We start from the raw sequence: 16,257 nt of genomic DNA, 5'->3' as shown, positions 1-16,257 counted from the left end.
CACTTCCAAGAAAATTTGTACTAGAATGGTATTTCTAACATAATGGTTCACTTGTTAAGCGAAAGAAGTTTTTTTTTTGGGTAATTCAGTCTTTGAATTTATTCAAAGTTAGAAGTCGAGACAAATTGAGTACAAAGATATAAGGCAAGGAGAGGAAGTTAGCTAGATTGTCTTTCTTTGAAGAGACATGGCCTTCCTTGTTAGAGAGAGAGCAATAGAATTCATCTCCCTAGAGACATACTCGAAAGAGCAAGTAGAAAAACTTTGAGTTACAAATAAAATATCCGAAATGATAGGCTGCACTTCCACAAATCTACATTCTCCCAAGCGGTTGAGGCATTTTATCAAAGTATTACAGTCAAACCTGAAGACGATATTCACCAACCCTTCACTTATTCCCACTGAGCTGCATGTAGAATAGCTAGGGCCTTCGCTTCAAGACTATCCTTAGAAAGGACTGGAGAAGAAATAGCTCCCAGAATCTTCAGGCCTCTGTCAAAAGCTATAAATCTCATGCCACCATTCACATCATCAAGGGGGAGGTCCGCATCACACCAAATCTGGGATTCTCATTGATCGCCAGCTGAAAGAGTTAGTTCTCGTTTAACACATTCTGTGGATAACCTTCAAATACCATAGGTTTTTGGGTGTTTTTTTTTCGAATGGTAGAATCCTGTGGTATTCGACCCCATACGGGTGATACACTGCCCAAGATCTAGGTAGGCTGATTGAACATTTTTATGAAATTTTGAGGAACTAAGAGACAGTCAAGCAAATTTACTTTTAATTCTTTCATGATGTGAGAAGAAGATGAAGCCCAGGAAATGTCCAGTGGATCATTGAAAGTAACTGCGAGCAACCCCAGTACATTTCTCTATGATGATTTTTATCAACTTGAAAGATCTATGGATACGCATGATGAGGAAGGCCTGTTAGCTTGCAATACAGGATGAAATTGTGAACTATAATTGTCTAAAGTGGGTACTTCTCCAGTGAAAATGTAGATTAACAAGCTGACTTAAAATTGGTGAGTGGATGAATTACTTCTCTTCCATGCCTCCATCGCACCAGCAAATGATAGCCAACTTCTCAAATGCTTGATTCCTGATCACTTTGTTAATACACACCACCTTCCAGATTATGAAAGCAAAACAATGTAACCTGGTTCAATAGGACAAAAAATTTGGATTTGCAGGAACTGTCAGAATCTTTGATCTTTAACTACTTGAGCAAATGCCCCTTACCAGCGAGAAACATGTCTCACAAGCATAGTGAATACATGGAACGATCTGAAGTGAAGTGTAAAATAAAACTTGGTTAAGACGACTCAGTAAAGCAATACAGTTTGATTGATTGGATTCGCTCAACTGAGATAATCTGAGAGCACTTTTTTTGAAACCAATCAAGCATGACCAATACTGGGAATTTATAGAACATAGATCATTGATCATTGATGGGCACTGCTCGGTGCTCGTGCAGGGTAACAGCCCCCCTTAACCCAAGCAAGAAGTGAGGGTAGCTTTGCTGAAGGCATCAATTCCTAAGCATCAAGGCAACGGCAGAATCTAAACCAAGAGAATTTGTGGGACATAATGCAAACCACCATTTGATATGACAATATTCAAGCATAAAAATCACCAGAAATACAGCAATGTGTGTAGTTATAATTTTCTTTCAGATGTTGCTGATTACAACTTCTCTATTACATACTGTAACCCACCCACCACCAAAAAAAGAAAACAAGAAACAGAAAAGAGGACTACAAAAACCGCTCAGTGGCTCAAGTGAAAATCCTCAAGTGGATGAACATTATCCCCTCAGAAAAGGAAAAATAATGAATACTTTGTCAATATCAACAAAAGTAACAAGTTGATATGTTGTGTGCTATAGCCACTACTGCCTCAAAATGCTGTTTGAGCTGTAGAAGAAGTTCTCTTCCCCTGCTACAGTAGAGTGAAGCCTCCCTGCTGCCCAACCATTATTCATTACACGGACGGCACTACGAACAGGGTCCCCAGTCACTCGACTTCCTTCAATTTGCTTTTCAAATTCCGGATAACCATTCTCCTTCCTTTCTTTTCTTCTCTTTCTCTCTTCATCCCTCTCCTTCCTCAGCCAACTCTCCACGGTTCTCTACAAGTCCCAAGCACATAGACAAATAGAAGGTATTCAGACTAGGTGAAAAATGGAAAAGGAAATTTGTGGAAGTAAAATGAGGCGATTTATTTTGAAACTTGAAAGACAAGCAGATGATGACCATTGGAGGATACCCCAAGAATTATACAGAAATAAGTAAGGAGAATATGAAAGCAAATTCGAAGCCATCCATAATGTGAGAAATGCAAGATGAGGAGCATTTATATCTTAAAATACCATTATGCTTCCACAATTAAAATAAGACTAAGGAGCATGCTTAGAAATTTGGACAGGAGAATAACTAACCATAAGCGACAAATTACTGATCTCCTTGACTTTTTGCATTGGCATTGCTAATTGTAACTTCCCATGTGCAACATAAACCTGGAAGAATAATTCATTACAGGAAGTATAGACATGAGAGTTGCAAAAATGAGCACATCAAAGAAGAATTCATACAATATGTGATGGCCAATCCTCAAGACCATCGAATATATGGGTTGCATAAATAATTGTAGCACCACGCTCTTCACATTCCTTTCTAAGGAATTTCAAAAGGTCAGCCCTTCCCAGCACATCAAGGTCAACTGTTATCTCATCAAGAAGAAGAACCTACAGAAGAAGCATGACAGAGTGTGTTTTGTTATGAACCTTAATAAGAAGATAAAAGTGAGATTATAAGTTAACAGATTACATGTTGCACAAACCAGTGAGAAAAATACCTTGTAAGGTTTGAGGAGACCCATACAAATTTGTACCCGTCGCCTCTGACCATCAGATGCTTTATGCAGTCTCCATGAGAGGTCAATATCTAATACCTCCAATAACCAAAAATAATATGCCAAATCAATTAAGCAATAAAGTACAGGAAGGTAATAGTGCTATTCTATTTTCCAATTACAGTAGTTGGATAAATAGTTCATGACATGAGGATGGCTTCCAGAGACTCTCTGCATAACGCACACACATAAACTGCACAAATTTGTTCCTTTTTTATTTCATGGAAATTATACTACCCAAGATTGTTTGTCAGCTAAGTCATCCAATAAAAGAAGAAAAAAAAATTTAAAAAGTGATTCCAGCCCACCTTCTTGCCCCCTTATGTTTAATTTTTTACTTTCCTAATAGACCACATAAATGTTCTCCTCACATTTTCTTCACCAGAATAGATAAGGGAAGTGTTCTCTAATCTGGCTTTTACATAGAAACCCAAAAGAAAGCTCTTTAAGCTGCCTGGGTAGCCCATCACCCCCCCCCCCCCAAACAACCTTTCTCCTCCTCTCATGAAGGGCATAGGCAGTGTATTCCTCTCATATCAATTATATTTGATTTTCTATCACCAAAAACGTCAGTGCAAGGAAAAATGGTGAGGGAGCATCATATCTGCTCCATCCATCATAGTGGCCTCCTACAGGAAGCTGTCCAGGTTGCTTCAAGCAGGAAGCCAGTATGAGGGGCAGTAAACTGTAAGAATGGGGGCATCAACCTTTATAGGACATCACAATACATGTGTTAAACCTATTAAACTACTACATGAAGTGACAACTTCTTCATAAGCTTAAGTACCCAAAGTATGTTTTGAAATGAAAATTAATATTAAAATCAGTTGCTTCCCATACAGAAGACTGTAAATCACCGAGGTATGAAGAACATTTGGTTCATAATCAACTCTTGCAGTAATGTTGACCGGAACTGAAGCAGAAATGGATACAGGAAACAGGGATTAAGCTCTGAATTATATCAGAAAGAAGCAGAAACAAACATGTACGTATGAAATTCATTTTCCTAACCTTAAGAGGCATTAGGGTGACCTTCTCTAGGAACATGACGGACATGATGATGCCAGTACTACCATCGATTCCAAAATGTGGGTTTCTCAGTATCTTATTCAGATATAAAGAAATATTGAACTTGGAGAATAGATCCTAATAATGATATATAATTCAAAACAAAGTAGTGTTTCTCAATTAGATGTTTGCACATTGATTGAGAAATAAGGGCTGCTTCTAAATTGATCAAACATCCAGGACAGTTTACCAACTTATATGAGTTACTTTTCCTAATTAGGTTAAGCATCGGTCGAACACAGATATGAATATCATAGAAAGGGACGCAACTTAGCATTTTCATAAATCTATGACACAGAAGACATCCTTGAGGAAAAAAAAGAGAAAAAGATTCAACTAATCAAATAAGAAAATTACACAGACCAGATGGGGAGTACCTTAATGAGTTCAGCTCTCCTTTGAGGATCGACGCCCGAAACCCCAAATATCATTTTCTCCGCAGAAATATCCATTTGAATGGAAACCTCAAAGCCAGCAAATGCAACATCTCGCTTCCACTGCCAAGAAGATATACACATCTCCAAGAAGTAAGGATTAATTAAATTATGGATGAAATTTGAAACTTGCAATAGAGAGAACGGAAACCACAGAACGGAACCTCTCCTCCAAGATAACAGAGATCGCCGGAAGACGTCAAATTTGTGTCGTGGAAGGCGGATCTGCCGAGTACACGAACCATCTGAGGCTCCACCATGTGTTTGCCTCCCAGTATTTTCAGAATTGTAGTTTTTCCTGCAACATGGCCACCGATAAAGTAAAAAACAACAAACAATAAACCCAATAATACCATCAGAAAGAATTGAACTTGGGAGGGTTCAGGAAGGTAGAGGAGAGAGATGGAACCTGCTCCATTAGAACCGACGAGAAGGCAACGTTCACCGGCATGGAGAGACAGCGAGAAGCCTTCGATCAGAGGGGTTGACCCAGGAGGAGGATGGCCATCGATGCCAGGATATGTGAACCTGAGATTATTGATCTCGATTGTTGGTGCTCTCTTCTCTCCTTCCTCTGACATTTTTGGATGTTTCTCTCAACTCTTTCGTCGCACTAGTATAAAGCAACGAACTTTGGAGGGTGATGGCGGTAGCGACACGAGATTTGAAGGTTTGGGGTAGTTGGGATCAGATGGAGAGAGGATTCAGATTCTGGACTCGTTGGGTTGCAGGTCTCGGCAACACGAGTTGCAGGCTCGGCCATGTCGACAGCACAAGAATTAGAAAGCGTGGCATCTCCTTAGCCATTAGAGTCTCTCACGTAATTTGACTAATTTCATCTCTCTCGTGGCTAATTGCTGATGACCCATTTCCTCTCACCTACTTTACTTCTCGTGGCTAATGTCTTAAGATGGGAGTTTTAGAGCCTAAGGCCATGGATGGGTTAGCTACACAAAGATTGAAGCCTCAAGCCTAACATATTTTGACCTAATCCAAGTATCCAACCCTGTTTTTGCTTGCTCCATAATGATAATCAAATATTTATTGGGTAGTAATTTTAGCTCTACTAGTTTTGAGGCAAATTATGGTCAAGTTAGTCCCTAAGTTAGGGCCAAGACTAGCTTGGTGGGGTAAATAAAGGGAATCTAAGAGTCGTGTTTTACTTGGGATCAAGTTCCATGTTGACAGGCATAGTGACATAGCGTAAGCTAGAGCCTCTTCTATGGGAGTGTGGATCATCTCTCTTGATAAGGAGCACTCTGTGCTGTCCTGATGACATTATAATCACAAATTATGTGGAGATTTACAAGTAAAAAATTATAAATAATTAAAAAAATAAACTCTACCCCCTAATCTTGTGAGCCCCTATAATTGGTGGTCAACAATCGTGAGAGACGATCCTAAATACTCCTCTAGCCTTTCATTTAGTCGTTCTCAGCTTTGATGCAATGATTTTACTTATCCTCTCCTAAAATGATTTTGAAAATTTGAAAGATGAATATCATCATTGATTTTAATTTAGAATGTCCCTTGCTTTAAAAGGGTTCAAAAGTACCTTCAAACACTTACATTAGAGCATTATGTGCCATGTGAATCAGGAATTTCTCAGTTGATCCATATCAAAATTACCTTACGCTGATGTATACACAAGAAAAGGCCAAATAAATAAAGTTTCTCTTCCACCTAAAATTCAAAATCTCATCCAGATTCTATGTATACAGAAAATAAGGTGGTTGCATTGATTTGCACTAGCAGAGAAAACTCGTTTTTTTAATATTTTTTGATGAAAGGACATTATTGTTGGTTGGTAGGTAGGTGTGACAATGATGGATCAATCAACCAAGCAACGGAAAATGTCAATTGAATTTTCAAATTCATCGAAGAAGAATTGGTTACTAAATCCATATAAATGATAGGAAATTTATCAAGTTCATTTTCTTATAGAAATGGATCATCTCTTTGATGTTACATGTAAATAGATTTTTACCATTTGATGTGACGTTGAGACACATGTCACACATTTACAAGGAAATGGAGCATTCATTTCCTTGTAAGAAATGGACCTAATATTGGTCATGGATTCTCGATTCTCAGAAAACTTGCTTTGACTTACGAAGAAAGAAAATGCTTAACGCTTTCCAACTCGATGACCTTGCCTTCAGCAGAGGGCGCTAAAGATATGATAATAATGTTTAATTTGTGTAACCCCGATTGTCACAAATTAAGACGCATGCTCTTTCACTTGCGGAGATGTTACACTTTTCCTCTTGAGAAATCTTAGGTAAGAATCTTTCAAATTTAGGCGTCTATGCTTTGCTCACACCTCCTCAATCCTCACCAACTATTAGAAAGAAGCCATGAGAGGCACATTAATTCATTTTGTCATATTTTAGAAGAATTGAATCCTCTACCCAAAACAAACAACTACTAGCAGATCCCACGTTGACCTCACCTCTATTATGCTAAGGCTTATTGAAGGCCCTCCTCTTATTACTTTTAGTACAAAGTATGTATCAAAGATATATACATACATAGAAGAAGATAAAATTTCACATATACCATCAGCAAACCCACAAATCTAGGGGTGTTAATTTGTAACATGAACGGTTAAACCGAACCAAATTGGTTAGTTATAACCTAAACCAACGTAAATCAAATATTAAATGGTCGTGTTTGAGCTAAGGGGACGAAATCCTAAATTGTTTGGCCGGTTTGGGTGAGCCCGTGTGCAGGCCCATTAGCCAGCTAGTTCTGCTCAAATATAGTTTTTGAAGATGTTTTAGTAACTACTTCTACTAAGCTCGTATTTATTTTTTCTAGAAACCTTAGTTTTCTAGATATAATTTTAGAAATAGAATTTTCTATTCAATTAACATCTATATTTACTGAACATTTATAGGATTAATTTTGAATCTATCAAAATATTTTTAGTTTCAAATGTTTTCTATTTTTTGCTCAAAATTCATTGTTGAGCAACTGGTCTTCACCCACACCCAACTCAAATCCAAACCAACTATAGAATTCAAAATACTGGTCTCACCCACACCCAACTCAAATCCAAACCATTAACACAAACTGCCCTAACAACCAGAACCTCACAAACCACCCCCAACGTGAACCTTTAGGACTCATCTCCTAATCCCCTCTACCATGACAACCACTCTTATGTGACCCCCAGAAACACCCGTATGAACCCAGATCAATTAACTGGAAGAAGGTAACTAAAAGTCAGGAATCCCAAAATTAATGACTAACATAGCATCTTATAAAACTAGAGATACATAACAAAAACGTTGAGCTCAGAATTAGTGGGGTGCGCCAGGCCCGTGCAGTAGTGCAACGCATGGGCGACGCTTGAAGACCCCGGCAGCAAGCTACCGTGGTGGGCCTTCCCCCTAGAAAAATTAATTTAATATCATGTGGATCGATGACCCACGTATCAGATATTAAACTGATAAGAACAGATACTACACTTGATCTTAGCCAAAAGGCCGAGAAAGGTATGCTTTATTGAATGTTTTAGTTTTCATTTTATAAGCTCTCTCTGGCAGTCCCTCCTTTCCTCTGCTCGATGTGGGATTTAGTAAAATGAGGCCACCGGCCCCGAACTCCAAACCTGGTTTCTTTTCTTTATGTCTTATATCTATAACACTAACTTCTAGATCTTAATTTATCAATATAATTTCCTCACTAACCTCTTATTCTCATCCATGCCTAAGAAGACATGGCAAAGCTCTAGCTATATCTTACAACTTTAGCTCAATGGGGGAGTTCGCTTTGCAGGCATGAAGTGTTCAATATTTGGTTTCTCCACATATGCCAATGAGGAAGTGCTGTATATGTCCTTCTATTGAATATATTTTTAACCGAGAACACCAGAGGACCTTAGGTCGTGCCAATCAAGTTTTCTTACCAGAAAAAAGGATTGAGTCCTTCAATCTCAATTTGAAATAATGCTTTGATGTTTATATATATATGAGTACTTTACTCTCTCATGGTAAGCATAATGCATGAGGAAGAAGAAAAAACTGAAGTCAAAGATGGAAAGAATAATCAGTTCTATTTCGATCCTGTATTATCTTCAACCCCTATTTTGTTCTTCCTCCCATTCTCTCTTCTTCTTCTATTGTAAATTAACCCTCAAGACGATTCAAGCCAAGACCCACATCCATGATCCCACCCTTCTATTAGAGCAAACCGTGAAGATCTCGGTGAAAGAGGTGCAATGTCTCTCTACCACTGAAGTACTATAGAACATCAAGAATCATATCCATATTTTTTTTCTTCGATTGAAATTCAAATCTCTGTAACCCTAATTTTAACCAATCATCCATTTGTCATGGGGGTATAATGAACCATACTAAAGTAAATCACATTACTTTTGCAACCATTTGAGTGAGAATGGCTTATCTATTTTCTGTGAAAAGAAAACGAAAATTGGGTAGTGGTCGCCAGCAAGGGAAGGGAATGGGGTGGTTTCCGACGGCAGTTGTGAGAGGTTTTCGGTGAGGTGTAGGCACAAAATAAGTGAAGGAAAATTTTATTTACCCACCTAAGAGTTAGGCATAGGAGGGTGTTAAACATGAATTAATTATGTTATCTTATTCCACTAAGAGAAATAAGGTCATTTTTCGTGTGACTTCACAAAATCTTAGATGAAAATCTAACAATGTACAACCTATAATTTAGGCCACAATAGTGAAGTGCCCATAGTTTAACCCTTATTATAGTGTGCAACCTTTAAAAATTTTTAAAAAAAATTATACTAGATTTTCTGATCAATGCATCAATCGATCATTAAAGAAATGCCAAATCTATAATTCACTTTTGAGAAGTTGGAATTTCTTTGCCAGCATTTTTGCAATTACTCGATAATAAAAACAAGAGTTTTTTCTATGGCGCCCCCTTAAGTGAGTTTCAAATTAGTGACTGCCTCCTTAAGCGTGATAAATGACATAGCACTGCCCTTCCTTAAAGTCAAATATTCCAAATTGCCCCCTTAACGTTAAGCTTGAGTCGTAAAATGCCCAATATACTGCTAATACTGCGTATACCCCTCAGTTAATTTCCCTTTCCTCCATTTTCCTCTGTCTTTACGAAGAAGCTTCTTCAAAACAAAAGCTCGATCCTCCTCCTCCAACTCTAGCAACCTCCTCCGACTCCAACACGGTCTTCCAAGGACAAAATTAGGTATGGTAAGTTATTCGGTGCTGAGGGTTAGGTAGAGAATGAGAAAATGCCCAGAAACACCTCATTAGCATATCCACTGCAACTTCCATGGAAGGTGATCTTTCTCATCTCAATTCTTACTCCTAGGTTAAATTTGGTGAGAAGCATCCTAATGGTACTATCAGTGGTCCTCTAGTTAACCTAGAAATCCCTAAAGTCCTTGTAAAGAGTAAAAACCCAAAAATGTCTGGTTTCTTCTCTTCATCCCTACCAAAACCCCATCAAATGTGATCCACCCTATGATCATCTTCTTCCATGGCCTAGGTTTCACATTCTTTAGCCCTAATTTAAAAACTATGACAGTGTCTGTCGTCGCATTGCCAAAAATACCCCTATTGTGGTCGTCTCCATAAAACTATATTCTCTCACTGAGAACACCGATTTTCGTCACACTACGCTGATGGCTTCAACACTTAAATTCCTCGATGAAATGAAAATTGACAATTTGCCCTCAAATTCAGCTCTCTCAATTGTTTTCTTGCTAGCGATAGCGCTAGAGGCAATTTAGCTCACCATGCTGGAAAACCAAAGCTCTGGCAACTTTGGGTTATTGGGTAGATTTCAGTACATCCCCTTTTCAGTGGCAAGGAGAGAATGGCATTACGAATAAGGTGGCAACGGGGGATGCTGAAACGAATGGATTGATCGTAGAAGCTTGACAGGTGTTCTTGCCAAAAGGAGAGAACATAGACCATGAAGCTTGATCAATACTAAGAATATTATATTGAACTTCTACAACTCAAACTTCACGGGCTGTTACAAAAGATAGCTTAAAATATTTAAACTTAAACAAAAAAATGTGTCATCCATCGCACTTAAAGGAACAATTGCCGATTTATAACGCACTTAAAGGGAACCATAGAAAAACCCTAAAAATAAAAAATTGTGATCCCCACACACCCTTAGGATGGTAAAAATGGTCCTACTTGACTTGGAACCTTGCCTTCAAAGAAGACTGATCCTACCATAGTCACTCTGGAGTCTACGCCTGGTTAAAGAATAACCTGAACCTTCGTCCGCGTGAAGAATGCTGCCTGCCGCCCTCTCCAATCACGAGACCTAGTCAGACGAACCAGCATGAAATGAAAAAACAGCAGCACTACAACCCAAATAAAGAACAGCTCCAAAACAAACTTCATGTCAAGATAAAGAAACAAATGACGGAAAGAAGAGATCCATAACTTTCTAGAGACATCGAATGGGCTGAGCCACCATTTTCACTTTAGAAGACCAAAACACCTGCTGCCAACCGTCGAGATATAACATTCATTAAATGAGCAACGTTGTCATTCCTGACCATAGTCAAGAATCGACAGTTGAATTTTGTCCTCAACAGTTGACAACTGAAATTTTCATCTGAACTGTTAAGAACACAGTCAATAGGCAACACTGAATTTTAACCCCACTAATCTGAAATGGCAGGTGGATCGCGCAATGTCATTTGGAAAACAGACATAATGTTACTGAAGAGGAGTGCACAAATATACTTAAATTAATTACATTCATTATCAATTTTCTCACAGGGATACAATGGTTTAGAGAATCAGAACAAATTCCCATCACCACCAACGAAGACCCAAAACGAACAATTAAAAAAACAGGAAGAGAAAAGGGTGGGGACAGAACCCAAAACCCCATTAACGCGCTTGCTTCCATAGCTCTCCCCATCATAAGTAAAACCATCTTCATATCACTATTACGGAACGGAACCCCAAACCTTCACTATCACTACATTTCTATACAAAAGACTCTCACACACCCACAAACAACCTAAGCAGCCGACGGCGCCGTTATGTACTTCACAGCACCCGCCTCCGACAATGCCGCCAGGTAGGGTTGCCGGTTTAATACCACCGCCGCTGCCGCCGCCAGGTTCTCCCCTTCTGCAGCCTTCTTGTAATCCAGAGACTCGTCGTTGTAGATATCCCACCATTTCTTCACCAGCATCTTTACGTCTTCTCTGTCCATGTTTTCTTCCTTACCCGTGTATCTCCATGGCTTCGAACCCTGTACCCCAAAAAAGAAAAAAAAAAAAACAGAAATCAGCAACAGAAAATAACCCAATAAGTGTCTGTACAAAGTCCAAAGAACATTTGAATGGAAGAACTTACCGTAGCACAATAGTGAACGACTTTCACTTTGTCTAAGTCTACATTCTCTGGGTGGCGCCATAGATTGGCTAAAACCAGATTGTAAATGTTTGGTATGGGTTTGTAGGTTTTCTCGAAGAACATGTTGAGGAAATCCTGCTCTGCAAAAGTAGTGGGAGGAGTGACCTCCAAGGTCTTGAAGAGATCGTCGTAGGTAGAGAGGCTTGGCTCGTAAACGAACATGCCGGCGTTGAAGTAGAGTGGTGGAGGAGATCCCATCTCGGCTGGCCACTGTACCTTGTCAGGACACTGTTGGCAGTACCCGATCTTGTACTGTGGTGTGTTGCTCCATGTCCGCTCGCAGAAACAATCCAATACAGCATAGAGGTGACCATCAGGAAGATCAAAGAGGTGATCTATGTTCTCATAGACTTGAATGTCTGAGTCCAGGTAGATCATTTTACTGTACTCCACGAACTACAGAACAGATCAAACCAAAAAATTTAGAACAAGCCCTTTTGCATGCAACATGAAGAGAGAAAGAAATCAACTAATCGACTAATCTTACCCCCCAGATCCGGAGTTTGGAGTAATTGATGACGTAATAAGCCATGGCGAACTGGGTTTGGTTCTCTGGAGGATGAACAGGCTCAATTTCTTTGACGATGCAGCCCTGAGACTCAAGAATCTGTCTGTGCTCCTGAGGAACATCAGGCAAAACAGCCACCACAAGTGGGTAAGCACTCTTCACCTTCCTAAGCCCTTTTGCTAAACATACGCAACCTTTAACGTAATCTCCATTTCCTGCCAAGAACGTTACATAAGCTCTCGCCGGAGCAGTTGCAGGTTTGGAAAAAGGGACGTTCACAACAGTGTTGCTATCGATCCTGGGAGCCATTGCTGATCAAAAAGAGTGTTTGTTTTCAGATTGTAAAGGAAGAGATCTCACTGAAATCAATCAAAGAGAGGAAAGGAGGCTTTGGCCGTAGAGAGACGACGAGAAGATTTGGGGATTGTTGTGGCTACTTTGGTTGGCTGGTTGCTGCTCTGCAAGGTGTGATGGGTTCGTCAAGGAGGGTGGGGTTGTTTATATAGATTTTTGAAATGCAAGCTTTGGTGGAACGAAGTTACGGGAGAACTGTAAGTAGATTCCGACGATGCCGCCTCGGACGATCTAACGGTGATCAGGTGTGTTTGACGGGAAAGTTCTGGAATGGGCTCCAGCTGTCGTCATGCTATAGAAGACCCTAGAAGAAGGAAGGCTTCCACCTCATGGACATGGACTCATGTCACTCCCATAAAAGCCCACCACCTCCTTCAGGCCCATTCTGCGTTGTCCTCTCCCGAATCGTCCACCATCAGCATAGTTTATCCACGCCAATGGATAACGATTCATGCGTTCTGAAACAGTCGATTTTGCCGATCCGGGGATTGGCTCGGATAAGATCAACGGACCAGATTTTGTAAGGAGTACGTCACCCACATTGCGGAGCACGGTGAATATTTTTCTCTCCTCCTTTATTACAACCGTCTTAACTACTCCAACGGATAAAACGTCGTCGGCACGGAAATGGTAAAAGTGAAACCCTAAAATTGCCACGTGGATGAATATCTCATTGGTCAGCTGCGTCACTAAACTTATTTTAGCCTCTAAACTAAAATCTTTTTAGGTATCTATTTCACTTGGTAGTTAATTCCTGGAACATTGTAGTAGTAGAGCACGCCAAGTATCTGAGTGTCCTCTTTTGTGGACAGTGTTTAGCCACGTGGCAGAAGGACGTATCTTCCCAATATTTAGGTGGGCCCGGCCGAGTTAGTTTTCGAGGACTTTTCGTAACTGGTGGTCGAAGAAGGCTCTACTGAGTTCCTGGAGAAATGAATTGAAAAGGAGCGTTGCTCTCTCTTCTGGGTCACGCACAACAATGAAAAGGATTTCTCTCTTTCTGGGTTTTTTTTTTTGGTAGAGCTTCTCTCTTTCTAGTCAAGCTCAACAGTAACGCATTAACTTGAAATTTCTAGGAAGCTCTTTTCCACATGTTGTATTAGGTAAGGTGAAAGAGAAATTCTTTTTAATTTGATTGCTAATCTTCTTCCAAAGAGTTGGTCTTTTTTCTCCTTTTGGTTGAGGATTACAATGTCTGGTGATCTTGAAACAGAATATTACAAGTTACAATTTTGTTTGTGGGCCTTTTGAGTGATCTCTTTTGCCGGAAGGGTTAAGATTCCTTCCCTTCAAATGAAGTTTTCATCTCTTGAAGGATACTATAGTTGGGTGCTTCTCACCTGTCTTTAGGTACAGGTTGTTTTAAGCTATTTGGATCGCCACCCTTGTTTTTTTAGATGAGAAACAGTTGATAACATACTTGTCATACTAGTGCCTATCTCGGCATTTCCTTAGATTAAATTCAGTAGCTATTGGTATGGGGGAATACTTTACCCAAAAAAAAAAAAAAAAAAAAAAGGTATGGGGGAATACTAGCCCCTATGAATCAGTTGATTTTTGTGTTACGCTCCATAAAGTTTGAGTATTTGTAATATTTCTCCACCATAAGTCATCCCCATAAGGATGAGGGGATGAAGTAGTTCCCATGCCTTCCGAGACAGAATCGCGAGATTGAAAGCGTGAAGGTCCCTATAGTTTAGAGCACCCTCACTTTTTGGAGAGCAGATTGTCATCTAATCTACCGTGTGGACTAGCTGTTTGTCCCCATTGGGTCAAGAGAACGATTTCATCCATTTCTCAACATCTTTTACGACTGCTGCTGGAAGTTTGAAACAGGACATGATATGGATTAGGATTGTTTTACCCGGCGCACTAAGGTATTTTGGCCTTCCATCCTTGTAATCTATTGTTCACTTTGGAAACGAAAGTATCACAATGTTTACATTTCAACTTCCCTGAGAATAAAGGTATGCTCAAATATATATATCCAACTCCAACGTTGGAGTAATATGAAAGTGTGTAGACAAGTCTCTTTTTATGTTGGATGATGTACTAGGGTTGTAGTGAGCATGAGTCTTCTGTACATTCAATTGTTTGCCGGACTGCTCAAAATACTCACTTTTAACTTTGCCAAAATTTCTTGCCTCCTTCCTTGTTGCTTGACCAGATAAAATTAAATCATCTGCAAAAACCAAATGTGCTAATCTTTCCCCACCTCTCGTCAATTGCATCCCTCTGACGTAATTATTTTTCTGAGCTAGCTCCAGATACAATGATAATAATTCCACAGTTGAAAAGCATGGGACGTATTGCCATTCACCAAGACCATATATTGCACAATAGTGACACAAGGCATTACGCATTCAACCCACTCTGGAGGAAAACCATAATATAATAGAGTTCGTTTGAGAAACTTCTAATCCAACCGATCATAGGCTTTACTCATGTCAAACCACATATTACCATAAGCCCTCTCTTTCTTTTGCGGTGCTTATGTATTTTATGCATCATTTCATGCGCAATCAACATATTATCTTGAATGTGACGACTTTTAATAAATCCATTTTGATGAAAAAAATTAGATGAGGCAAGATACGATTTGAGCTTGTTGACCAATATTTTGATATGATCTTATAGCTTGTGTTGCAAAGACTTATTGGTCGAAAATCTCCCACAGCTGATGGTGTATCAATTTTTGGAATTAAAGTAATGAATGTATGGTTGTGGGTTAAATTAAAAGGTACCTGAATCGAAGAATTGAGATACCATGGCGTGGACCTTCTCTTGTATTATCTCCCAATCATGTTGGTAGAAGGAATTTGGGAAGCCATCCGGACCTAGCCATTAGTTCCAAAAACCGCACATTTAATCTCTTCTATTGTCACTGGTTGGACAAGAAGAGCTTTATCTGTATCCGATCTTTGATAACATCAAAGTATGAGTCTTTCAGAGCTAGATTGGTAGAAGTGTACATCTGCTGGAAATGCTGATTAAATGCTGCAGCTATTGAAGTGTGATCTGATAATAGAATACCACTGTGTTGAAGTGATCTAACTTTACTTATTGGCTTCTATTCTCTAGAATATACCAAGATTCAGATCTATCGGACACCACAGTGTTTTCATGGTGCTCAATTGCATGTCGAATTCCTTCTTCCTTCGTCTCATGACTCTGTACGGTTTGTTTCATCTCCAATGAAAATATTTAATACAAGTTTGTCAAACACCCATTTTTAAATAACCAACGATCTCCTAACAAGAAAAACATGCTATGTTGTGACCCGACTTCAAAGAAAGGCCTTGGTGGGCGATCCGAATGACATGACGTGGGACATTAGTGATGGAAGCAGATGGCTTGGGCTATATAAGCTAAACCAATGGGTTGACCTATTTATCCAATTAAAATCTATACATGTACCTTGAATTCTTCTCTGAGATCATATTGTGAAATTTGGGATTTTTGCCTTCAGGTTTTGGGTGAAAACATTGTAATGTTGTTTTGGTGATTCATTGAGAGAATTTCATTCTTTTTTTCTTCTACGTAGTTGAAAGTTCTTTTTTTCGCCTATAAATATAGCA

At 39.3% G+C, this 16,257-nt stretch overlaps 2 protein-coding genes, 1 non-coding gene and 1 pseudogene across 3 annotated transcripts; 1 reads left to right on the top strand and 3 right to left on the bottom strand.

The window, feature by feature from the left end:
- Positions 1 to 1,286: 1,286 nt before the first annotated feature.
- Positions 1,287 to 5,376, bottom strand: ABCI20 (non-intrinsic ABC protein 9). The gene is made up of 7 exons (XM_089164588.1): positions 4,827 to 5,376; positions 4,582 to 4,715; positions 4,361 to 4,480; positions 2,859 to 2,954; positions 2,596 to 2,748; positions 2,443 to 2,520; positions 1,287 to 2,133 (listed from the first exon to the last, which is right to left on the bottom strand). The coding sequence occupies exons 1-7, from the start codon at positions 4,996 to 4,998 to the stop codon at positions 1,894 to 1,896; spliced, it is 993 nt and encodes a 330-aa protein (XP_089020714.1). The 5' UTR covers positions 4,999 to 5,376; the 3' UTR covers positions 1,287 to 1,893.
- A 2,349-nt stretch (positions 5,377 to 7,725) lies between these two features.
- LOC149008575 (U2 spliceosomal RNA) lies at positions 7,726 to 7,921 on the bottom strand. The gene has a single exon (XR_016175427.1). It is a non-coding gene; the product is annotated as a U2 spliceosomal RNA (small nuclear RNA).
- Positions 7,922 to 9,653: 1,732 nt separating this feature from the next.
- Positions 9,654 to 10,291, top strand: LOC149008574 (putative carboxylesterase 18; annotated as a pseudogene).
- An 829-nt stretch (positions 10,292 to 11,120) lies between these two features.
- On the bottom strand, positions 11,121 to 12,780 carry LOC149008573 (galactinol synthase 1-like). Its single transcript, XM_089164718.1, has 3 exons — positions 12,305 to 12,780; positions 11,758 to 12,213; positions 11,121 to 11,653 (listed from the first exon to the last, which is right to left on the bottom strand). The coding sequence occupies exons 1-3, from the start codon at positions 12,632 to 12,634 to the stop codon at positions 11,417 to 11,419; spliced, it is 1,023 nt and encodes a 340-aa protein (XP_089020844.1). The 5' UTR covers positions 12,635 to 12,780; the 3' UTR covers positions 11,121 to 11,416.
- Between the last annotated feature and the right edge of the window lie 3,477 nt (positions 12,781 to 16,257).

Source organism: Hakea prostrata, chromosome 8, assembly GCF_041222555.1.
Source record: "Hakea prostrata isolate BN-2017 chromosome 8, UWA_Hpros_2, whole genome shotgun sequence".
Classification (NCBI taxonomy): domain Eukaryota; kingdom Viridiplantae; phylum Streptophyta; class Magnoliopsida; order Proteales; family Proteaceae; genus Hakea; species Hakea prostrata.
Note: the sequence above shows the minus strand (reverse complement) of the source record. Positions and strands in the feature narration are given on the sequence as shown.

Bases quoted from the DNA above. Each gene is read 5' to 3' on its own strand.
- LOC149008573 (XM_089164718.1), bottom strand. From the start codon at position 12,634: ATGGCTCCCAGGATCGATAGCAACACTGTTGTGAACGTCCCTTTTTCC. The intron at 12,214-12,304 runs GTAAGATTAGTC...TCTGTTCTGTAG, and splicing joins CCAAACTCCGGATCTGGGGG to TTCGTGGAGTACAGTAAAAT. The intron at 11,654-11,757 runs GTAAGTTCTTCC...TTTGGGGTACAG, and splicing joins TCGTTCACTATTGTGCTACG to GGTTCGAAGCCATGGAGATA.
- ABCI20 (XM_089164588.1), bottom strand. From the start codon at position 4,998: ATGTCAGAGGAAGGAGAGAAGAGAGCACCAACAATCGAGATCAATAAT. The intron at 2,749-2,858 runs GTATTTTTCTCA...CTTCTTCTGTAG, and splicing joins GTCTCCTCAAACCTTACAAG to GTTCTTCTTCTTGATGAGAT. The intron at 2,134-2,442 runs GTTAGTTATTCT...TGGGACTTGTAG, and splicing joins TCAGTAATTTGTCGCTTATG to AGAACCGTGGAGAGTTGGCT.